This window comes from Eptatretus burgeri, chromosome 11 (assembly GCF_056783735.1).
Source record: "Eptatretus burgeri isolate ZD-2024b chromosome 11, Ebu_testis_v1, whole genome shotgun sequence".
Lineage (NCBI taxonomy): Eukaryota > Metazoa > Chordata > Myxini > Myxiniformes > Myxinidae > Eptatretus > Eptatretus burgeri.
Genome location: NC_140971.1, coordinates 95140425 through 95166221, shown reverse-complemented (window position 1 = coordinate 95166221; position 25797 = coordinate 95140425). Strand labels below are relative to the sequence as shown.

At 39.4% G+C, this 25797-nt stretch overlaps 1 protein-coding gene across 3 annotated transcripts in view; it reads right to left on the bottom strand.

The window, feature by feature from the left end:
• The window catches only part of AARS1 (alanyl-tRNA synthetase 1), a 143419-nt gene that overhangs the window by 23470 nt on the left and 94152 nt on the right, over positions 1–25797 (bottom strand). For all 3 annotated transcript variants that reach the window (XM_085847472.1, XM_085847474.1, XM_085847471.1), the window contains exons 11-12: positions 13185–13329; positions 12896–13071 (exon numbers count right to left, since the gene is read on the bottom strand). In XM_085847472.1, coding sequence (XP_085703598.1) covers positions 12896–13071; positions 13185–13329 — 321 coding nt within the window. The remainder of the gene's footprint in view (positions 1–12895; positions 13072–13184; positions 13330–25797) is intronic.

Here is a 25797-nt window from a genome sequence, read left to right as displayed (position 1 = left end):
GACAGTGCGAATATTGTGGAGCACTGGCTTAAGCACTCCAACAAAACGGTCGATATGAAACGGCTGACTTGAAACACAAGTTGGCAATTACCGAACCGTCAGATTAAACATACACCTCCCGGAGACGCCCAAAATGTCAAATATGTCTGAAATGGACAAATCAACACTTTTCTCAGTCAGAACTGCTTGTAAGTTCGACTCTGGAGCTCAAATTTTGGAATTCTCCTGAGTTTAAGAGACACTCGTGGTGATCGCATGTGCAGAAATGACATAAAGCCACGAACGCCGACGTCTCCGGGTGTTTATAACATTGCAATATACCCAGCGATTCATAGCTGTGATGACCAGGCATTCGATAATTTGTGTGAGGAAAGTGAAAAAAAAAAAAACTCAAAAAACTATTGTTAATAAATCGTTGTGGCCTGTTCCAAGTCAGGGCATGGTTGAGCAGGGCAAAAAACATGGTGGCTTCAGACCCTAGCGAGGTTACCCAGGAAACCCTTAAGACCCCAGAGAGCGAGGTGGCCGAGGATTGCCCGATGAAGGATATAATTAAATAAGGCCGTTAATTATGTTCAAAAGGGTGTTTCAATTTACCCAAACACCTAATTTTCACTCTTGCACTTCCTTGGAACTGTCTTAGGATGCATGCAAAGTTTCAGGCTGCTAGGTTTCATGGTTTTGCATTTATGGAGGAGACACGCACTAATATATAGATTAATATATACTAAGCCTGGTGTTGGCTTGGTGGTTAGGGTGGCGGCTTGGGATCCCAGTGTCCTGAGTTCAAGCCCCGTTGGCTGCTGAATTAACACCAGGGGGTTGACTCAGCCTGTCATCCTTCCGAGGTCGGTGAAATGAGTGCCAGTGTACTGGTCCCGGTGTATGCCCCGGTTAGAATAGGTGTACCATATCTCTGTGTGTCGTAAGAGGCTACCAGGGTGGGCGTCAGGAAGGGCATCCGGCCATAAAACATTGCCTCACAAAAAGCCAAACCCCTGCACAGCAGGGAAAAATGGCTGTAAAAACGGTCATTTATTATATATACACGCACGCATGCACACACACAGACATGTATCAGTGTAACTAGCCGAAACCCCGTCACAGACGGATGAGCCCAATATGACAACCAGTGGCGGCTCTTGTAAGAGCCGGATCCCAGTCGATGTACTCCATGGCCTGACCTCATGAGGCCTACAAAATGTCCTTGTACATGCCATTTTTGGTGTACACTACTTCTTGTGAAGAAGTCCCCCGATTTGTGCACGTGTCTACTTTGACGTACAAACACCGTGTCAAAACTTCTCAGCTCACAGTACCGAAAAAAACGTGACGTGACCGCAAGGAGGAGCACAAAATTGGTCCTTCAGTATTAATATATAGATTAATATATAGATAATTCAGTAAGTAAAGATATCACCCCCAAACCCAAGTAAAATGTCCATGCAACTTCAGGTCAACAAGGTTCGGTCTCCCAGCAGCTTCCAACAACCTTATTTGCACACAAACGTACTCCAGAGCAATGAAAATGTCTTACCATGAAAGTCAGCAAGTAATGAATAACAAAATAAAATAAACCCAATCAAATACAATGACTCAGGAGGAAGATTGATCATAACCCAAAGTGGGACCGATTTTGAAATGGTCGAATTAAGAAACTAACAATCATACGGGATTGAACTTTGGTTAAAGAAGATGCTGAAGCTGCAGTAGGTGTTACAAATCTGTATATGTGGGTAAAATAATATCTGGGTATTGCCCAGATATCGGTAAAAGAATAACAAACTAAATGTCAAAACATATTATGACACGACAAATCGACAAGGTGGTCGGTAAAAGCGAAGCCGTCATGGCTCACTTATGACCATACCTTATGGGTATGATTGAGTTAAAGGAATGGGTTTGGAATGAAAACCTTCGGCAAACAGTTTGTGTACAAGCACCAAGATCTGAGCCAAGCACGATCTGGCCCCGAGATACTAAGTGAGATTGAAGTAACGCAAGGAAATGATAAACCACATTTAAAGAAGTGGACTGAACCAAGAGAAGAAGTGATAAAAACACACAGAACTAGAATGGCACTCGGTTGAGCGCAAGCCTCCACCAGGCTGAACAGTTTATGTTTTGTATCCCACCGAGATTGTGGATCTGGATCCAGACCTGGAGCAAAATCTAATCGGCTTGTTGTCGTCATTTCACCCAACTCATCCACCAAATTTTGTCTGAATCCATCCACAACTGTTTGAAATATCATGCTATATCTCCTTTTCGCCCCATCTCTCAATGGTGTTCAGAATCACAAAAAAAATACTCGTATCTGGATCCAGATCTTCACCAAAATCGAATCAATTAATCCTTGCCACACACCCAACCTGCCCACAAACTTTTGTAACTCTGAGATATCCTGCTCACAGCCAAAGAGAGACAGACAGACAGGGGTGAAAACATAACCTCCGTCCACCTCCGGTGGCAGAGGAAATGAAGAATAGCTTGTTATAGAAAAAAGAACAAAACAGTTTCATTGCTGTGAGCCAGTGTGAATGAAGGCAGACTTCTTCTTGTTGTTTCGTACGCAACCTAGGGCTGCTGGTTGCATAATTTTCTGGAAATACGGTTGTGCCGCTGATTACCAGTGCCCATTACCAGTAAGCTAGTACTCTTTTTGCTGACCTTGGAAGGATGACAGGCTGAGTCAACCGACCTGGTGTTATTTCAATGCCGTGACAGGGGCTCAAACTCAAGAGCCTACAATCTTAATAAACCAGACACCCATACCATTAAGCCAACACCAGGCTTGAATTGAAGGCAGACTGAAAGCTATCGAATAACGAATCCGGCTTCGTGTCGTTCCAAAATCCTCTGGAATCTTCAACAAGAATTGCAGGCGACAGTAAAACTGGCCCGTAATGCGGAAGTATAATTGTGTCCATCGATACTTTTTATTGCTCGATAGTGGTGTTATGAAAGTAGAATTTAAATAAGTCAGGAACAGTCGCAAGTTAAATTGAGGGAAAGTCTATTTCAGTGATTATTCACTGGAATCTCCTGTGATGAAGCTGTGTCTCTGGGCCTATCGTTTTCACATCGCAGACAGATGAGTGGTCTCTCCATCTTTACCGTCCCACCTCTTTCCTGGTCTTGCACCCTCTGCCTTTTCTGTGCTGTCCCTCCCCCTCCCCACAAGGTTTTTGCTTGCCCATACAGTCCACCACCAACCCTCTTCTGGTGAAACTACCTAAAATCACTGCTCAGCTCCACTCATTCGTTCCTCTTTTTTTCCCCCACCTGTGGAACCAACTTCGTCAGACTTCAATGTCAGTTTCCCCTCCAGGGCTTCAAGACAGACACACTCAGCACCTACCGCAGGTCACCCCCCATTCACAACCATGATCTTTTATACCCCCATTAACCTTATCAAAACCAATTCCTTTCCAGGTTTCCAGTCTTCTTTTCACTTTTGTGATTGAGAGTTTGCGGCTGTATCCCTCTTTTTTCACACCGTGTCCCTTATCCTTCCAAGTCTCCCTCTCTTCTGTCCATAAACACTTGTTGGTGTGTTCTCCCTGTCCCCGCCCCACCACCTCCTCCTCCAATTTTTGGTCTGTTAAATCTTCGTCAGTTCACACTCCTCGATGAGCCTCGACCCTGGAAGCAAAAATAAAATAAACTAGAACGGGCACTCGTAGAGCGCATACCTTCGCCGCAGCCACTAGTTACCTTTGTATTAAGTTGTCCACAACGCATCTCAATACAAATATGAATCTCATGACCCCCATGACCTTTGACCCACAACCGCTACCTAGGGTGACAATAGTACTATACCTTGTGTCATTTCAGAAGATGGGGAATTGAACACTGAACAATTTGGAGTTAATTTGATGTAAATCGGAAACATATTAATCGTTTTCATCATGAAAAAACGATGTTGACCTTTTTGTGACCTTGACCTTTGATCCGATCGCTCCCAAAATCTAATGGATTTGTCCTTTCATGATGCCAAACAAATCCAGAACAATTAAAGCCTCTCTGCGTTTTGTTTTTTTTGCGTTAAGTTGTCCACAACGCTTTCTGATATAAATGTGAATTTGTGTGACCCCCTTGACCTTTGACCCCCAACCGCTGCCTTGGGTGACAAAAGTACTATACCATGTGTCATATTAGAGGATGGGGAATTTAATTTTGAACATTTTGGAGTTAATTTGCTGTAAATCAAAACAAAGTTGACAATTTAATCACGAAAAAATGATTTTGACCTTTTTGTGACCTTGACCTTAACCTTTGATCCGATCGCTCCCAAAATCTAATCGATTTGTCCTCTCGTGATGGCAAACACATCCACAAAATTTCATGACAATCTGCGAAGTGGTTTTTGTGTAATGTTGTCCACAACGCTTCCCAATCAAAAACTCCATTTTGGTGACCCCCTTGACCTTTGACTTCCACAGACTAACTAGGGTTGCAAACACTATACCATACGCTATATCAGTGGATCGGGATTTGAATACTGAACATTTTGGATTTAATCTGATGGAAATCGGAACAAAATTGACACTTTCATCGCAAAAAAACGATTTTGACCTTTTTGAGACTTTGACCTTTGATCCGATCGCTCCCAAAAGCTTCACCTGGCGTCCTTGAGTAACTGCACATCATCTCTGAAAATTTCATGCAAATCGGTCCAGCAGTTTTTGCGCAATGTTGTCCGCACACATATTTACCAATTAATAAATACACAGGGGTCAATAAAATACCTTCGTCAAACGAAGTTTGCGAAGGTAAAAAGGTATTGGCTGCTGAAACAATGAGCTTGAGGTGCCGGAGATAAAAAAAGGGAAGATTATTTCCCTTTTTTTAAATCTCAGATCACTGCAGTGAAATGGTCCAGAGGCCACAATAGACACGTATAGTTTTTTTATTTAAATTTTTTTAGGAACAAAAATTTGATACGTCATCCGCCGGACGAGGAACTTGACCTCCGTAGCTTCGGCGACACCATGTACCCACCCTCTTCCCCACGGGTGAGTTCCATGAAACATGCAGAGGACACGACTGAACAAATTGCTAATCTGTCCACCTGGTCATGGAAAAATCTTTGCAAATCAGTCTGGTTGAATAAAAGGCTGAGAATTGGATTACAAATCATTTGGTTTGGATGGTCGATGTGAATTTTTTTTCTTTTTCTTAAAGTGAAGAGAAATATGATGATTTTACTCGACTCGTCGTAATGGAATCAGAGTGTTTTTGGGTTTTTTATGCTGGAAGGGGAGTGTATTGGACGCTCTTGATGTTCTTTCGTTTGAGCCATAATTACCTGTAAAAACATGAAAGGGATGTGTAACAGATAGTGCCTCAAAACCACTACGCCAGGGATCCATTGGCGAATACAAGCAGATTTAATCTTTCATTGGATAAACAGCATGCATGGAAAAGGCCATCACAGTAAGATCCGAGACAACACGAGGATTTATCATCAAACACTCACGAGTCAACTTCAGTGACTCACGAGTCAACGTCGTTTCCTTCGATGTACCAAAGGTACCGTGTGCTCATTTAAGCAAGGTTTCAAAACAATCCAACATATGTGTAAATTAGATTTGGGATGTCGGGTGTCCTTGAAAGGGGGAAGGGGGAGGGGGAGAAGGGGGTAACTTTTTACACTCGATGTTGTGTTGTGCTGAGCCACACTCAATCAAATGACTGGTTGAAAGCACCTAGAGACACATAATGAGCAAAAGCTCCCAGGCACATGATTGGCTGGCTTGTACTATAGTTATTTTTAAAAAAATTATTACCTTCCTTTTATTCAACTTTCTTTACTTACAGAATTTTTATATCCTTGTGGAGGATCTCTAAGTCTTACTCACGTTGTTGTTCTTGTGGACTAATTTGTTTCACAGCCTACAGTTTTCATCGAAACTTCCTGAAACTTGGCATATATATGTAGAAATACCCCGCGCAGACAGGAACCATCTCCGATTTTGAAAAATTCCTCCTAGAAAAAAAGTTATGACGTCAAAATATCTCCGCTAATCGAAATCACCTAAAAAAATTATCTCCGAAACTAGGCAAGCTTTTTGAATTCTGTTTGCGGGAATCGAACAGGTCATTATCAGAGATGAATTACCGCACATATGATACATCACTGTGACGTCATTCCTATTTTTCGTTTCACAACCCAGAGTTTTCATCGGATCTTTGTGAAACTTGCCATATATATGCAGAAAGCCCATGCGCAGGCAGTAACCATCTCCGATTTTGGAAATTCATCCTAGAAAAAAAGTTGACGTCAAAATATCGCCGCTAATGGAAATCGCCTCTCCCATTATCTCCGAAACTCGGCAAGCTGTTTGAATTTTGTTTGCGAGAATCAAGCCGGGCATTAGCACAGATAATTTATCGCAAACCTGATACATCACAATGACGTCATATTCGTTTTTATGACGTCATCATTAAGAGGACGAGGATCTTAGCTCATTCAAGCTTGTTTTTTTTTTTAATCCCCACCATTCATCTCAACTGCACACTTTATTAATAATACAGGTTTCCAAGCTCATGCAAGAGTACTTTGGTGAACATGGTGCCAGATCAATGCAAGATATCTCAACATGAAGGGAATAAGGCCGTATCGCGACAGGCAAACAGCTGAAAGCACCGCACATGGAATGCTGAGATTTACTTTTAATACCAAGTTCAATTTATTGATAAAATAGACAAGTTCCATTCCATTCATTAATAACTCAGAGGATTGGGCCATTAAAAGATGTGTTTGTCTAATTCAGAGCTGGACTGATCTTCAGAGGGTGCATTCGTCGAGCTTGCCTTGGTTGACAAAAGAACAATGGTGTGTTCGAACACTTGGAAGAGGAGGTGTTGGAATTTCTATGAGATTCATTCTAATTTTGGACAGATTTTCTTGCTGAATTTGACATCACAACCATAATGATTCCTACCATGGTGCCAAAAATATTCTGAACTCAGTGGTTTTGTTTTATTATTTGGTGACAATGATGAGTGCAAGCGAAATCCCTCTATAATCGTTTCAATTTGTTTGTTAAAATGGGATGATGAAGCAATTTTTTTCATTTCAAAGAAACATACAAGACATCTGACCTTGATACAAATCACAGCAGAGTCACCATCTTTGTGGTAAAACAAAGAAAAATACCACACAGCTCAATGGTCTTTAAAAAAAATCCCCCAAAACATGGCAAAAGATTGTGGCATCTAATCAAATCTGTTTCTGGTGTATGTTCCCCCTCCATCCCATCCCTCACCTCAAACGGTCACGCTACTGATACCGCACGTGAAAAGGCTGAATGGCTAACCTCGGTGTCTGCATCGAAATCTTGTGTCCAAAACCCTTCACTTTCTGTACCCACCTAACCCAGTCGCACTGAACTGTCCCTGGACTCTGTCCTTTTCTTCTGACAAAATGGAGAGCTTGCTGTCAAACCTCGACTCAGATTCTGCAACCGGTCCAGACGGCATCAGCCCACGTGCCCTAAAAACCTGCTCCTCTGCTCTTGCTCACCCTCTCTCTCTGTTCTATTCACCCTCTCATTTGATCAAGGTCATCTGCCGTCTACTTGGAAATCAGCAAACATCACTGCCCTGCAAAAAATGTGCAAAAACAGATCCCTACAACTACAGACCAATCAGCCTTATCCCAATCATCAGCAAGGTTATGGTATCCATCGCTTCAGACATTAAATCCTTCCTCTTCTCCAATAGCCTGATTTCCGATCATCAATTTGGTTTCAGACCAGGTCACTCTACCCTGGATATGCCTGCTTCTGCTCTCCCAACAATGGATGGAGGTACTCGATGCCGGACATGAAATCAGACCCATATCCATCGACATATCGCGTGCTTTTGATGCGGTCTGGCACCCTGTCCTACTCACCAAACTTTCTTCCTATGGTATCCAAGGCCATCTCCACTCATGGCTCGCAGACTTCCTTCAGGCTGCAGACAATGAAAGGCCTTCTCCTGTCACAGTCCTCTGTCAGTCACAGTTCCTCTCCTGTCACAGTCAACGTGTAGCCCGAAATGGAGTTCTCTCTTCCCCTCTTCCTGTCCAGGCTGGAGTTCCTCAAGGCAGTGTTCTGGGCCCTGTTCTTTTTCTGGTTTTTTTTTATCAGTGATCTCTCCGACTCTCAGGTAAATCCTCTTCATCTCTTGGCTGATGACTCCACCCTCTGCCGTACCATCTGCCATCCCTCAGACTGGCATGCAGCAGCTTCTTTGCTCTCTGCAGATCTGGGTAAAATCACAAACTGGTCTTTCAATCCTGACAAATCTAAGACTCTTACTATGTCTCTCTGAAAGGACCATTTAGAACCCCCACCCTCCCCCCCATCTACTTTCTCAACAATCCTCTGGAAGAAGTCCTTTCATTCAAGGTTCTGGGTCTCACTGTCTGCCATGATCTTTCCTGGGAAAGCCACATTTCCAACCTGGCCTCCAAAACCAGTCACCGACTGAGAATCCTCCGTTGTGCAAAGTCCTTCCTCGGCCAACCTGAGCTCCTGACCACATACAAAGCTTTCGTCCACAGCCTGATGTAGTACTGCTCTCCGTTCTGAGCTGGTGCTCCTGCCTCCCACCCTTCTTGGCTTCACGCTGTGGAAACCAAGGCATTTCGGATCATTGGTATCTCCCGTGATGAGGCTGAGTCTTTGGTTCTCTCACTCTCTCACCGCAGGCAGGTCAGTGGTCTTTCTGTCTTCTACTGTCTCCTCTCCAGTCTCGCCCTCCACCCCCCTGCTCTGTCTGCGATATGTCCCCACGAGATTTACGCAGGGCGCACAAGGTCCGCCAACAACCCCCTTCTGATAAAACTACCAAAATCACAAATCACTGCTCACCTTCACTCTTTCATTCCTCTTTTTTCCCACCTTTGGAATAAACTCCCACACTCTTCAACCCCATTCTTCCCTCCAGGCCTTCAAAACAGCTGTTCACCACCACCTCTTGTCATTCCCCATCCAAATCCTCCATCTTTTCGACCCCCGTTAATCCACCCCAAACTCACCTCCTTCAAATTCCCTGCTTTCCTTCTTGAAAGTCCCTGTACTGTAATGTCCATCTTGCATTCCGCGTGTTCCCCACCCCATCCCTCTCCCTTCCACAGATCTCGTAATGTCTCTGTTCCTCACTGTTTTGTCCTTCCCTCTCCCACCCCTCGTCTCATGCCCCCCCCACCCCCTTGCTGTGCGTTGTGTGTTAGCTCTCCTACGAGCCTCGACAATGCATACAAAAAAAAAATTAAAAGTGGGTGAGTTATTGCTCCATCGTATGCTACACAAACAATCAGATCATAAATAGTGGGATAATTCTCAAATTTGTAAATCAAGGAAATCAAGGATTGGAACCAAGAAGTGAGAACAGGCAAGCCGAATGGAAAACAAATATTCAATGGAAGAATGTTCCATCAAGGAAATATATCAAAACTTGACCACTTAGTCGTAAGCAAAGCCAAATAACAAAATGTGTACTTTTCCATGAAATATATTTACATATTTACATATACATATATACATACACGTGAGAGGATTCCGTTGGAAACATAAATATTCATTGTGACATTTGCATTCTATAAAGCATATGTCTGCTTTTAATGATAATGATTTGCTATGTATTAATAAAATTGACTAAAACTACATAATTACCTGGAAACGTCACATGAATTCCAGTGGAAACTTAAATATATCAATTACTAGGTGATTAATATAACCTTTAGATATTGTCGAGTCCAGGGGAGGGGGGGGGGGGTTAGCCCCGACCTGGACGGATAACCAAACAGTTCTCCCTTGGAGGCAAACACGTGATCCTTGGAGATTATGGCGCTCACGGGAAGGACGGACGCACACGGGTTTATACTCGAACCCACAACAAATAAACAAAAGCAACTTCAATAAATGCAGGGTTTAATGACAATAAATGAAGTATTCATAATCGGGATAAATCAAAACAGGATAATAACGAAACCTGAGGTGAACGACATTCCTATTTGAGGCACCTCCACGCAAACTTTAATATAGACAAGGGGACAGAATAAATCAAAGAAAAATCCTCCCTTCCTCCCAGCACTTAGCTCTGTGCCCAGAGATGAGTTTCTGAAACTTGGGGTTCGCCAAACCGCATCGTCACTGCAAGGGGAAATGGGCCCAAAATGGTGCCCAGCCGCTCTCTGGGCGGGAAACATACAGGAAGCAATTCGGCTGTTGATACTCAACAACAGGGCTCAGAAACCGCCGTGCAGCTTCTTTCATCGATCACACTTGCCGACGCCGCTCATCTGCAGAACGGCACCGCCTTATTTCCCGATGGCACAACACGAGGCTTCGAGGCACAGTCTCACACGAGCCAGCCAAACAGTCTATGGCTCGCGTCTTGCTCCATCACGCGGACAAATCCGACTTTGCACGAACATGAGAATCGTGCAGCCTTCTTCATCGTGTTGAAGGAAAGCCAGCCATAATACCCTTCTCTTCCAACCTCCTGCCATCTCCTCCTTTCTTCTCTCCCACACTTTCTTCGTGTCATGACCCCCATCCTAACTCTCTCCTGACGTCCTCTCCGACGTCAGGCCCATTAATCCTCCACTTCAGGAGCGTGCTTTGCGAGTTGTCATTCCTGGAGGCGGGGTTTCTCAGGTCAGGTCAGGTCAGGTCAGGTATGGGAGCATGTGCCAGAGCAGCGCGTCGCTGCGTCCACTTTCTGCTGGAACTCCAGGGGCCTCCGTCTGGCCATCACCATCTCCTTAAGATGCCGAGCAACCTGCTGCAACCACTAGGCACGTGGTCGGCCCATTGGCCTCCTCCACGCATGAGGCTCCCTCACTAAGAGAATCTGGTGAGCAGGATCAGGTCAGGTCAGGTATGGGAGCATGTGCCAGAACAGCACGTCGCTGCGTCCACTTTCCGCCGGTACTCCAGGGGCCTCCGTCTGGCCACCCCCCAGGAAGATGCCTGGCTCAACCCCATCTCTTTGAGATGCCGATCAACCTGCTGCAACCATGAGGCACGTGGTCAACCCACTGGCCTCCTCCACTCATGAGACTCCCTCGCTGAGAGAATCTGGTGAGGAGGATCAGCGTCAGGAAAACGAGCCACGTGTCCATACAGCTGCAGCTGGCGCTCACGGACTATGCAGGTAACAAATCTCATTTGAGTCTCTCTCAGTAACCGCTCGTTGGACATAAAGTCTGACCAGCGATAGCCAAGGATTCTCTGAAGAGACCTGGTACCAAAGGAATTAAGTCGCCGTCTCAGATCCTTGGTCAGAGTCTAAGTCCCACATCCGTAGAGCAAAACTGGAAGCACCAAGGGCCTGAAGACTCGGACTTTCGTCCTCTCGCACAGGTACCGGCAGCACCACGCCCCATGATACAGTAAATCCATGACTCCCCAGGCCCGATCCAGACGTCTATTGACCTCTGACTCTCAGCCAGCAGAGACGTGAATATCACTGCCAAGGGAAGTGAATCTCTTTGTAACCTCAACATCCTCGCCACAAACAAGCACAGACAGGACAGCAGCATCCCAGGTGTCAATGAAAGCCTGAATCTTAGTTTTGACCCAGGAAACCGGTGGCACCCCACGAAGACCAAGAATCCTCCAGAAGGCATTCCGATTCACTGAGTCAACATTGACTGTGAGCAGCCCCTGCGGAAACTCTCATCTGCATTTGGTGAGGACACGAAGGGCAAGGACACGGTAAATCGTTGACCTCTTTTGTGTAAAGCCTGACTGCTCTGGGCGTTGGTGCTCAAACAGATGGTAGCGAACCCTATGAAGAATTAATTATCTGAGCAAAGACCTTTCCTGGCACTGAGAGCAGCGTCGCCCCTCAGGAGCTGTTGAAGTCATGATAATCACCCTTCCCATTCCAAAGAGGGACACAACAAGGCCAAACAAGGCCACCCATGATGTCAAAAAACAAACAAAAAAAAAATCACATTCTCCACTTAGTGTACTTGCCATGTGCCATGTGCCAAGTGTCAATTTTTTCTTTGGTGTTGTTTGGGAGATACAGAGATTCAGTTTTTCCTTTTTTTCCAACATGGCTGCCACATCACGTGACCTATGACGTCATAATCACCATTAAACCATTCTACATGAATAGTTGCTTCTCTGGTGAAAATCTTGCGGCAATCTGACACATGGATGGAGAGCAAAACCATACTCATATTCTGTGTGGACAAACAAACAAACAGACAGACAAACGGACAAAAAACCCCAAATCCAACACCCTCTCCCCTCGTGAGAGTAAATATCGGTGCTGTTGACCGACTAGTATTGCAAAAGGCATCCATAAACTAGGATGATGGACTGACTCAGAGTCCCCCCCCCCCAGGATTCCTTCAGTAAACATGTGACGTCAGCAGGTCGGGGAGGCTTAGTCATGTCTGCAATTGCAGATAGATAGATGCAAGGCATGGATTGCTGGATGAAAACATTTCCTGCAGTCAAACCTAATGTACGAATTTATTAGCCTTAACAGGAAGAAACCGAATTTATAATTTTCCAAACAAACAAGAGCTAAACACTACGAGTAGCAATTGTATAGTAGTTGATCTTTGAGCAACGAGCATTGCCATTAACGATGCAACTGATGATGCTTTATCAAATGAACATTCAGACTTCAATGGGAAATATTTGAGGCAAGCGCCTCCATTTTCCAAGCCAGATCGTCTCGAAGGAAATATGCCGCTTATTTTGAGGAACTTTGTGCAGATGTCACCGTGAAGCAATGGCGCTTGGTCAACAAATCCACGACTTGATCGTTTTTAAAGAAAAGAAAAGAAAAGAAAAGAAACAACAACCAAATGTGTTCTAAAAATTCAACGTCTATTCCTTCCTTGTGGTTCTAAAACAGGAGTCAAACTCACGTCCTCTCCCTTGTCTTCTTTGATCATGTATCCCTCATCGAAGATCTGTCCGCCCTGCTCCGCATAGAAACACGTGCGGTCCAAGAGCACCCCACATTCCTGCCCTGAAAGCACTTCATCCACAAAGTGCTTGCTCTGTCTCAAAGCCAGCACTTCCGCCTGCAGGCCTTCGAACACTGTGGAAATCAGGTGCCAGCGAATGAAGGAGATGACAAGGACTGGGATATAGAGGTTTATGTGAAACAGCAAGTGGGGAATGCAGACAGCCTCGGTTGTCCGATGTACATACCATAATGGCCTTCCGCATCACAACGGTAGTTATATTTTGGAGAGTCAACCGTCGCAGCAACACCTCGTTCACGGAGTTCATCGATCGCATAGATATCCAACCCGATCTGATCATCTCCACATGTACCTCTTGCCTGAGACCTCAGCTAGGGTGAGAGGATAGATGCAATAACAGATCATGTGATGTACAGGAGCAAAACACACAATGCTGGCCAAGCAATTAAATTTCAAAACGTATACCATTTTATCAGACGTATGTACAGACGATGCAGGAATGAAATGAACGACGTTATTAATCCACACCTGTTAACTTGATTTCCAATAATGTGTCTGTATTCCTAAGGTAGGCGTAAACGGGTCAAAATGTTGTTTTGAAGCACGTCTCTTGAGGTTGTGTCGTGTACAAGACTGCCTGCTCGCCTGTGAAATAATGTGAATATATAATGGGAGGGCTCATTTCAGGTTTGTGTGGACTATCCTATTACATTTGGTAATGTCGTTTTTGAATATTTACGGGAATAAAAAAAAATTAAGCTGGTAAACAAACACAAGTGTAGCATGACAGACCGATCCTAGGAGGATCGGTCTGTCAGGCTATACGTGAACAGCCTGCTATCACTGAATATATTGTTGTGGTTTTATAAACCGTATGCCGAAATTGAAACGCACACAGCACTAGACTCTCAGAATAGTTATTTCCATAATGTACGTTAAGAATAGCACCTTCCCTGCAGGGATTATTATGTAATTAAATGTGTTGGGTTGGGTAGCCAGCGCCCCCTCTCAACGCGGTGGGACAATAGCGCCATCAGCACGTAATGATGTGTGCCGTGACTGCAGTCGTCACGTTGGGCGTGCGTTGTTTCACTGCCCCGGCTGCTCAGCGTATGCGAATAACACCAGCATTCTGGAACCTTGACCGAAGCCATGGCAGTAGGGTAAGAATACTGATTCTGGCTCACTTTTCCCCATGTAAATGAATGGGGGATTTTCAGCGATTTATATTTTTTTTTCCCTAAAAATAAACCCCCCTTTTTATCCCAAGGTATATTTATTTGTCTCCCCTTTTAACTTGGAGGTTGAACCTCATTGAATTGAACACCTGGGGGTTGAACAGCTCACTCATTGAACCTATAAAGATTTGTTCATTCTCAAATTCCTTCAATAGTTTAATTTTCTTTGCACAATAATCCCCCATCTAAAATATTGACAAACAAAACATTTGAATCTTTATATTTTTTAAGATACCCCATTTGTGCCATTACGAAATGATAAACTTCTCTTAATGCTCTTGTTTGACCACCTCCTGAGCCACAGGTTATTTTTTGTTAAGCCCCGCCCACTTTTATTTAAGCCCCGCCCACTTTTGTTAAGCCCCGCCCACTTTCCACAAGGTATTCAATAAGCCCCGCCCACTTTTCTTTAAGCCCCGCCCACTTTTGCTAAGCCCCGCCCACTTTTGCTAAGCTCCACCCACTTTTCATAAGGTATTTTTTCTAAGCCACGCCCACTTTTCCTAAGCCCCGCCCACTTTTGCTAAGCTCCGCCCACTTTTCATGAGGTATTTTTTCTAAGCCACGCCCACTTTTCCTAAGCCCCGCCCACTTTTGCTAAGCTCCGCCCACTTTTCATAAGGTATTTTTTCTAAGCCACGCCCACTTTTGCTAAGCTCCGCCTACTTTTGCTAAGCCCCGCCCACTCTTACATCATTTCCAGTTCATCTCTGACTCACAAAGAAATCACTAGAAAATTACAGGATGTTATGGTTTTGAAAAATTTCCCAATGAAGGCTTGCCTAGGCTTGCCCAGGGAATTTCCAAAGGAAACCACACCCACCAGTCTTTCTCTATAAAAGCTTCAAACCCAGGCTCCATTTTAAACATTTGTTTTTGCTGGCAATGGTGTTCTGTGTGCTTGTCTCGAACTGTCTGTCTTCTATGGAACTAAACCTTCAAGTTGATGAACTGGATTCAAACCTCTTATCTATTGAGGTAAGATTTTTTATTTTCCTATTTTCAAACTTTGATTGAAGCATACTCATTTAATAATTAAATAACTTAATTAATACATTATTATTTTCTCTCACAGGAAATTGTGTCTGAAATACCTAAATGAAAATACTGCTTTTGCTACAACTGGGGGGGAAATTGTTGGCTTGGTTGAAGACCTTGAGTGGGATGACTTTGGTGTTTCTTGGAACTCTCTGTCTTCTATGAAACTAAACCTTCAAGTTGATGAACTGGATTCAAACCTCTTATCTATTGAGGTAAGATTTTTTATTTTCCTATTTTCAAACTTTGATTGAAGCATACTCATTTAATAATTAAATAACTTAATTAATACATTATTATTTTCTCTCACAGGAAATTGTGTCTGAAATACGAAATGAAAATACTGCTTTTTGCTACAACTTGGGGAAGTAAATTGTTGGCTTGGTTGAAGACCTTATGAGCGACCAAGACCCACAGAACGAGAAGTTCGTCCTCTGATGACCCAACCAAAGAGTTATACCTTGAGACCAGCAAAATCCTGAAAAAGAGTTTTACAGCAATAGTACTCATTGTGAGTTATCAAGACAATACCCACTGAACAAGTTATACCTTGATGAGCCAGAATACAAGTTTTACCTTGGAGACTCACAAATTTTGAAAAAATCAGTAAATGAGTTCTGCCTTGATGGTTTAAATAACTACCTTGGAGACTCAGGAAAAGGGTTCTGCCAAGATGGTTCTAAATATGGGGCCTACCTTGAGACTCACAAATTTTGAAAAAATCAGTAAATGAGTTCTGCCTTGATGGTTTAAATAACTACCTTGGAGACTCAGGAAAAGGGTTCTGCCAAGATGGTTCTAAATATGGGGCCTACCTTTGGAGACTCACAAATTTTGAAAAAATCAGTAAATGAGTTCTGCCTTGATGGTTTAAATAACTACCTTGGAGACTCAGGAAAAGGGTTCTGCCAAGATGGTTCTAAATATGGGGCCTACCTTGGAGACTCACAAATTTTGAAAAAAATCAGTAAATGAGTTATCCTTAAGAGACTTTGTAAGTTGGTTTTACTTTGAATACTTGAAATGTGGGTTCTGGATTGATAACTCACAATGTGATACATATCTTGGAAACTCAACGGGAATGTGGTTATACCTTGAAGACTTGGAAAGTTGGGTTTATGTTGGACACTTGAAACTTTTTTGGGGCTTTTATTTGTTTATTTATCTATTTATTATTATTATTATTTTATTTATTTATATTTTGGAGACTTTTGGAGTTGCTATCACGCTTTAGGATCTGAACCTATGGATGTAGTTGTTTGTCGGATGGTGCGTGATGGGAGCAAGAACAAGAAAGTTCTGGGAAGAAAGTGCAGGCTTACTTCCCCCTTTCTACGTCATCAAACCTGAAAGCCTTAAAAGACAGAATTGGAAGAAGAGAAAAAAAAAAAACGTAAAATATATATATATATATATATATATATATATATATATATATATATATATATATATATATATATATATATATATATATATATATATATATATATAGGTGGGAAATCTCATTTTGAAAAAGACTGTGTTGGGTGAGGATTGAGTTGGGGTTGAGATTTTGAATGTGAGGGTTGGGGTTGAGATTTTGAATGTGAGGGTTGGGACACACACACATACACACCAACAAACAAAGTTAAGCCTTGACTATTCAGTTGAGGATTCTGTGTTTGGGGTTCACAGATCTAAGAACGTCCCCTTGACACACATTATATACTGTTATACACCTCGGACTTGGCCCTCGAGTGTCCACAACGGTGTATAGTAGGAGGGAGTGAAGCGCCAACCTATTGCTCCCATTGCACACACACACACAAACAAAAGTTAAGCCTTGACTATTCAGTTGAGGATTCTGTGTTTGGGGTTCACAGATCTAAGAACGCCCCCTTGACACACATTATATACTGTTATACACCTCGGACTTGTGCCTCTAGTGTCCACAAAGGTGTATTATCTGCTTAGTTTTGTCTTTTGTAATTCCTGTGAATAAAATGAGCCTAAAATCTCTTGCCCTTCCAAATCATATATTTTATAAGTCCAAGGAACTGTATCTATTACATCAACAATTTTAAAAGTTCTTTCGTCCATCGTTCAGTAAAACCCTTTTCAAAATGAGATTTCCACCTATATATTCTTACGATATCACCAACTTTGAACTTAGGTTTTCTGACATTAATCTCTTTTTCATATTTTAATTTTGTAAATGTTTCTGATGGCTTCATATTCGTTGGACGTGTGAATCGTGTCATTATACTTATCCACAATATCCTGAATAAAAGATAACCATTGTTGTGAACCGAGTTGTGTGAATTTTTTATATAGTCTCTCTTTAAGGTACGATTAAAACGTTCAACAACAACTGCCTTCCCTTCATTAAAGGTACTGTATAATGTAATACTGTTATTTTTTAGAAAATTCATAAATGTCTTGTTATAAAACTCTCTACCCTCATCAGTCCACAATTTCTTAGGTTTTCTCTTACTTTTATTAAATATCTGTTGAAAAGCTAACATAAGAGTATTACCTGTTTTGTTTTTTAAAGGGACAACCCACGCATATCTACTCCTCAAATCAATAACGGTTAAAGCATACTTGTACCCCTTATCATTATTGAGTTCAATCAAATCAGCAGACCAGATATAATCAACTTCCTTGGAATAAACTTTCCTTCTCTGAAACTTTGTGAATATTGGTTTATGTAATTCATCAGCTAATTGCTCTTCAGTCTTAATGGCATCATTAGAGCCTATAAGTTTTTTTGAATTTCCAAGTCCAAGTTTCAATTTAGCACTAATCATCTTCTTCACGATGAACCTATCAACTTTTTCTCTCAAGGTTGGATTTTGTATCAGAGACAAATTATACAACATTTCTCTATCGGCTTCATGCTTTTCTTCCAACGTTGTGGTATTCCCATAATCAATATCGTGTCTCATGCACACTTCATCAACTCTATTGATTGGTTTACTCCAGGATTTAGGATTGTCTGCCTCATCTAATCTTTTATCTAAGTTTGTGCCTGGACCACAGAAAGAATAACCTGGAAGATGTAATTCCCTGGTATTCCAGTAGTTGTAAATTTACTTCCTGATAAAAACTTTTGTATATCTCCTCCGAGTTTGTGTTTGGAGATAAATTGATTTTTTTGAACCACACACCGAACATATACCTTTTTGTATAACCCTGTTATTTTTACTTTTAATATATGAAATATTTTTAGTATTAGTTTTCTTTTTACATTTGAGACAATAACTCATTTATTTATGAGAAAAATTCCTGCAGAGTGCAAAAACCTTTTTAGTTTCCAACATGCACATTTGAATCTGAATTTTTAAAACATAAAGAATCCTTAGAAATGCCTTCACTCTCTCCTCCATTTATTTAAGAAAAAACTTGAATTAAAATACATGTCTTCTCGATGTCGATAGTCTTGTCGAAAGTATTGCAAATAGACTTTTTAATTCTTTGTATTCCTCCCTGGTGAGATAAGTTAATTTCTTTTAATACCTCTATTCTTTTTGAATCTCACTGGTTTCCATATTTTGATATTTATTCATTCTCTCTCTTCCTCCCTCTCTCTCTTCTCTCTTTCCTCCTTCTCTCTCCTCCTCCTCCTTTTCCTCCTCTTCCCTCTCTTCTTCAACTCCTTCCTCATCCCTTACTATACTTGAATCAAGTTTACACCCCATAGAATATTATACATATATTCATCAGGATTTCTTGTTATTCCTGTATCCAAAATAATTTTTTTACAACAGGAAACCAATAAAATTTCTTTTGAATTTCTAAAAGAGCCTTACCTTTTCTTAACCTTATAATTTTTTCATTATTTAACATTCTAATTAAATCTAAAGTTGTTGGTTTATCAACATCAGCATAATGCCAATCTTTTATTGAAAATACCTCATTCTTATGTTGTAGAACATATTTATTAAAATACCGAATACCCTTTTCTTGAAGGTATGCTTGGACACAGAAATGATAATTTTCTTGAAGCCTTCTTGCTGTCATTTATGTATTAGAAATATATGTTAGAATAATATTATGGCACGAACCAGTCCCCCATCTTCCCATAGTTAAATCATTTTGTATTTCCTTACTTATTATATATAATCCTGTTTTTTCTGTTTTCATGAGATAAACAAGGGCAAAACCATTATTATATTTACCCTTATTAAATTCTTTTATTTGTTGTTTACTAATCGTGGCTCCACAAAACTCATTCTCGATACCAAGTGGATAATATTCTTCCTTACGAGACTGATTTAATTGTTCCAGGTCTTCGAGGTTAATTTTAAATGACCAATTATACCCTAAATCATTCATATCATACCCCCATTGTTCTATTCTCATACAAACGATACGCCCTTCTTTATAAAAATTTATTTTAATTCGAACTGTGAATTCTGTATGACCTGGAGATAATATCAACACTTCTGTATCTTTAGAATACACAGCCGTTTTATTTAAGTATATATATTGTGATAAATCGCTTAATCTCACCAAGTCATTCGTGCCAGTCCGGCTTGGATAATTTTTTAATTTATAAGCATTTTTCATGTTAATATTTTTGTTTATATTATATTTATGTCGCTCAGCCTGTGCCTTTGTGTAATAATTTGATAAATCAATATCCAGTTCTTGAGATACACCAAAGATAGAACCATCTTTACCAACATAAGTCATTTATATTAGATTAAAAATAATATCATAAAATTTTTTATTTTTGTTGAGTTGAAATAACACATATAGACATAATTGACCACAACACTTGGAATTTAATTCTTGGACTTGAAATGTTTGATAAACACCATTCTGTAAGAATTTTATGACTTCAACAGGTGGTGGAAGACCAAAACTATCAAAATAATATTTGTCTTGACTATTAAAAATACAAACCCAATGAGAACCGTTCCCATCATTATCTTCTAAGTTCATAATAATATTCTTTGTATGTTTCGACACATTTGTTAATTCATCTCTCATACAAATAACCACATTATGAATTTTTAATTTCTTACAATATTTGACAAGTTGTAAATTTGATGTTGTATTCTTTCCAAATTCTTTCAACCACTCATCAATGCTCATTTATTTATTAGAAAGATATAATCCATTACCTCTTTTCGTTAATTTTACACCTGCTTGTGTTATAGAAGAAAGCATATCTCCAACTAACAATCTCGCTTTATCAGGCAGACCTTCAAGTTTTTCAGCAAAATCTACAATTACACCACTTCCACTAATTTGTTTCTCCAACTCTTTGTTATGTCTTTCCAATTCTTTTTGAGCCTGGAGTTGAGCCTTCCTTTCGTTGGCAGTTTTGACCGCTGTTGAAATACCACCCGTCAATGCTCCAACCGCACTTAAACCAGCAAATAAAGGAATTAGAAATGGGAGAAATCCTCCACTCGTCCCCTCTTATTGAATATTTTTTCAACATTGGTTTTGTCATTTTAATTTTAAGTGAGCCAGTGTCATTCAAGATTTTAACCTGTTCTCTTGTGAGCAAAACATCAATTCTTACTGCTCCTTTTCTCTGAATTGTATTAACGTTAATCGTACAAGGCTTTTGATTTTGAACACAAGATGATAGTTTATGAAGATTGATTTGATTAACATATACCCCAGTTGGTACTTTGCCACTCATTTATTTAACAAAAAAATTATGTGAGACTAATCATCACACCATTATCTGTATTAATCTGCAATTCTGTTTCTTCCAAAAGCAAACAATATGTATCAACTTCTTCACTCTCCTCTTTCAATGTATAGGGAAGTATCCACTCGATTAGACTTTATAGTTTCTTTTTGAGCGCTCAGGTCAAACGTATAGATTGTATACAAACTTTTAAATGCTGTCATATCCAAAATAGGTTCTTTATTTCCATTACTTTCACACACCTTTTGGTAAGACTTGTATGCTTCAGCAAAATCATTTTTTTCCCAATTAATTCCAATCTATCTCGTGGATAAAATGTTCCATCTAGAGAAACGCGAAGTTGTTTCACCTTAGCATTATCACTCAATGCATTATTCTTATCAGTCGCAGTATCACCATCTGGCTTTTTTAAAATCATCCACAGATATCGTGGCTTTCCTTCCAGAACACCCAAATTCCACGTGTAAGTAGTTTGATTGAGTTTAACGTGTTGACATCTTCTTTTGAGGTATGATACACTGAGTGTTTTTTTTTGAGTTAAGTCTTCGATTCAACATCTCTTCTGTTTTAAGATTAGGAGTATATTCACTGATATACCAACTCATCTCCTCAATTACAAATTTATTCTGATCACCAAAAGCATTACCAACACCAAAAAGCAATCTATTTTCATTATCATTCCTTTGTAGTTGAAATCTAATTTTAAGACCATACAGAACTTTATCATAATCACAAAATCCAAATATACCTTTAAGAGGAACTGCCACAGTAAAACTATTTTCTGCTTTTGTATCATCATTATACATTCCTTTCCTTGAATATATCCAGGGTCTGTGTTTGTTCCCGTTGACATATCAGGAATAAAACCTTCGACAGACCCCTTTCCCATTCTATCACTGAATGTATAGAGTGTAAATTTCATCATTTCAGATACAGCAGAGACATAATCAACCGCTTCAACTTCTTGTGTTCCAATATACAATCGCACACTATCAAACATTTTCCAGAAGAAATCATTTACAAGTGTAGCGTTTGTGTTATTCCCAGCCTTAGTGAATTTAAATTTACACAACAAGAAACTTTCGGAGAGATTCAAATAGGTTTGTTGATTATTTATTTCAAAACTTTTTGTACCATTTGTATTCCAGTCTGTTCCAGTTATTGCATTTACCTTGAAGTAATCTTCTTTTTTAGTGGAGTTTGAGATAATAATAGTATCATCCAAATCATAGATACTATCAATTGCTTCCATACTTGTATTTATTTAGGAAAAAAGATGTTAAAACTTTTGAAACCCTGATCCAAGTATTTGAATTATTTTCTGTCGTTCTTGGGGGGACAACTGAGTTTTACCTTTCTTAATTTCTTTTTATTGCTTGTAATTTATGAGATTCTTTCTGAGCATCTTTTATACTCTTTACAGCACCTGCTACATTTCCCACAGCAGAAGCAGTTGAACCAATTAGGTCTTTATGTTTAAGAATAGTTGAACCAATACCCATGAGAGTATCAATTATCCCATCTCCTCTAAATTGATGTCCAACACCCCTTTGTCTCTTAGGTTTATAGTATCCTCTACCAAGATACATACCTTCACCCTTGTAGTACGGGAAAGGAACATCCCATCCCCTGTAATTATTTTATATTTTCCCAACTCGTGCTTCCTCACAATAACCATCGTATTTATTTATTGAAAAACTTCACGTAGGTGAATTCTGATGGATATAACTTCTCCATTAAAAGAGATCACACGATTATCTTGGTCGGTTATCCTAAAATTTACTCTGTGTATGGTTTTTCCTGACACAGGTAGATAAACCAAATTTTTAGGCTCCATATTGAATTTATAACCAATTGGGGTTGAGTATGCGCTGAATGAAAATATTGTATTTGTTTTTAATCCATCATTATAAGCACCATCAATCAAATCACAGTGAATTAACACCGAATTTATTCCTGAGGATATTTGAATGACATTATCACTGTAAAACGTCCCATTAGTTTCAATCTTTTTGAGGAGAAACCTAATAACTCTCTAAATGAATTATCAATTGTGAAATCAACCTTGTAGTTATTTTTAACTTTAATCGTTGATTTTGAAGTATGTTTTTGAATGTTTATAATAATATTTTTGGTTCATCACCCTGTTCTTTCATAAGACGAGCAATTTCGAAGATATTTGAGAAATCTCGTATGTCTGGTGAGACTGTTATCGTTTTGTATCCACTTCCCGGATTATAACTAAACTTGTCATTTTTCTCGGTTATATTAAATAAGGTATTATAAGTCTCCATGGACAATAAAGATGCCTCATATTCTTTTGTTGTGTCAAGTTGTAGTGGGTATGGGAATGAAGATGTGTGGTCGCTTGTTGTGAAATTAAAACTCAGGATTGTGCTTCTCATCTTATTTAATATGAGATAAAATGCCTTTATATTGAGATTTATTAATTATTTTCATGTTCATCAACTGGTCTAAAATGGCTGATGCTTCATTAAAACAATTGTTATTTCCAGCCTTCTTACTGCCGAACAACAATAACAGTCTATTAACTAATTGCGATGGGTCATTTGGAAGAAAACTAATACCTGAACCAAGGATACTTAAAGCCTGAATAATGTGTTTCTCCTTCTCATTCTTCCTACTTTTACCAGAAAGAATAACCTTATAATTTAGAGTGTTCAGCAAATCAATATATACTCTATCATCATTATTTTCCATATCCAATGGTTTATCAATATACTTTGATTCATCCCTCACAGTTGAACCTTGTCTTCCATCTTTTGTGAGAAGAAACATTAATCTCGGAGTTAGTTTAACAGGGGGGTTGAGCAGAACTTAAGAACCTTAATTCATCATTAAATATCAATACCTTTTCTTGAACAAGATGAAATATTGCTGGTTGTTCTGTTGGAATGAGTCCTGCTTTGGTTTTTGAATCCGCTGAATATTCATTGTTTTGAACAGCATTCACAATATAATCAGGGGGTTGATTAATCTCTTCCAGTTGTTGAAATAAACCTTCATCATGTTCTAATTCTCCAATATGCTCTAATTCTTCCTCCGTCATTTGACTGAAATCTTTTAACATTTGAAGCTTTCTAGGAGTATATTCTACTGTGGGAACTGTGGAAACATCTTTCATTTTTTCTTGGGAAGTTTTTAAAAGTGGTTTAAAAAATTTCTCTTGTTTTTTTTCAAATGCTTCTTCGCCCGTTAGTTTCTGTCTGCGTTTCTTCTTTATGTCTTCCTGTTGTTTTACAACTTTTGAAACCAACTCTTGATGTTCCTTAAATCTTCTTGCTCTTTCTTTTGTATCCATTTATTTATTGTAAAATATCATTTAATGAATTGTAAAGATCAACAGGGAATTTTTCCTTTTCTTCATCATTCAAGTAGATGTGTTCAAATAAATCCTTTTCTTTAAATATTTCATCAAATTCTTTATTACCATTAATGCGAGTTGTAATTTCTTCTTCACTAATCCTTGCATCTCTGCTTTTCATACGTTTGTGTTGAGTTTCTTCATCAACATCAAAACCGAATGATAAAATCTTCACTCCGCTCAGATATTTAATAATTTGTCTCGTTCCTTCTGGATTAGTTTCTAATATCCCAACACCACCAGATTTTAGTTTCTTTAACTCACTCTTACAATGTGAATATTTTGTTGTACCAAGAGAAACCTCCTCAAATATTTGTCCTTCATTCCTCAATCGCATATGTTCCTCCACTGAAATATAGTGATAATCTACACCTTTTACTTCTCCAGGTCTTATTGCTCTAGTTGTTGTTGATACAATGCGTATCACGGGTCTTTTTTAAGTAAATTTACAATATTCTCATTTGTACTACACAAGAACCTTGATTTATGAAAGTTTTTTCCAGAAGCAGATTTACCCACAAGATTTATAATAATAGTTGTCATTTATATATGTAATTGTTTATAAAACAAAAAATATATCCCTTAATATCTCATCTTGTTTCACAACAATATATTTATATTTTTCAGTCGTGGTGCTTCATATAATCCTCAAATTTCTTTTTACTACATAATGTAGAACAATTATCTCTCCAAAAATTATTGATATCTATTGAATTTAACTTGAATAAAATAAAAGTATTAGCATTGTTTCTGATGGAACGACGAGGAAGTTGAAAGTACGATTGACTAAGATAAATACAATTACAAGAAGAATGTCTCCCTCTTGTGTAGTAGCTGTCCATTACCGTTTGGTTTCTCTCATTAACACAATCATCAAAGATAACGAGGTTCATTTTTGATTTATCCAAATCTTGGGGAGACGGTATATCATCCGTATTATCACTAAGAATACAAGTTATAAGATTTGATTTCTTTTTACATCTCTGTGTATCACAAAATAGTTGAATTATATCTTCAATGTTATAATCATTTAGGTTTTTTGACGTTTAAATAAACCTATTATATCTTCTTTTGAAGACCAGCATTAAAACCTTGTGAGAGTAGTTGATACTCTGGTTGAAAACTCGACTTTGTGAAAATTATTAAATTATCATAATCTAAAAATTTGGGAGTGAGGAGCATTTTTAAAAGTAAGCAGGTTTTTCCACATCCACTTGAACCAACTATGAGACATCTTAATGAATTTGGGAGATTTTTATGGTTGTTAAATTTTATCTTATTTTCCCAAATAGGTAAAAATCATTCATTTATATATTTGAAAAACAGGTTATTTAATTTATTATTGGCTTTTAGAAACTCTATATTTTATCCTAAGTTCAGGTTTAATTTCAAGATAATCCATTATTTTATTTATACAATATCTTGTGTTGATATTTCCCTGAAAATTACATCCATGAATAATATACAACAACAATCCTTTGAACATTTCTCTTATACGTTCAGTTTCTTCCCTTGTAAGGAAAGG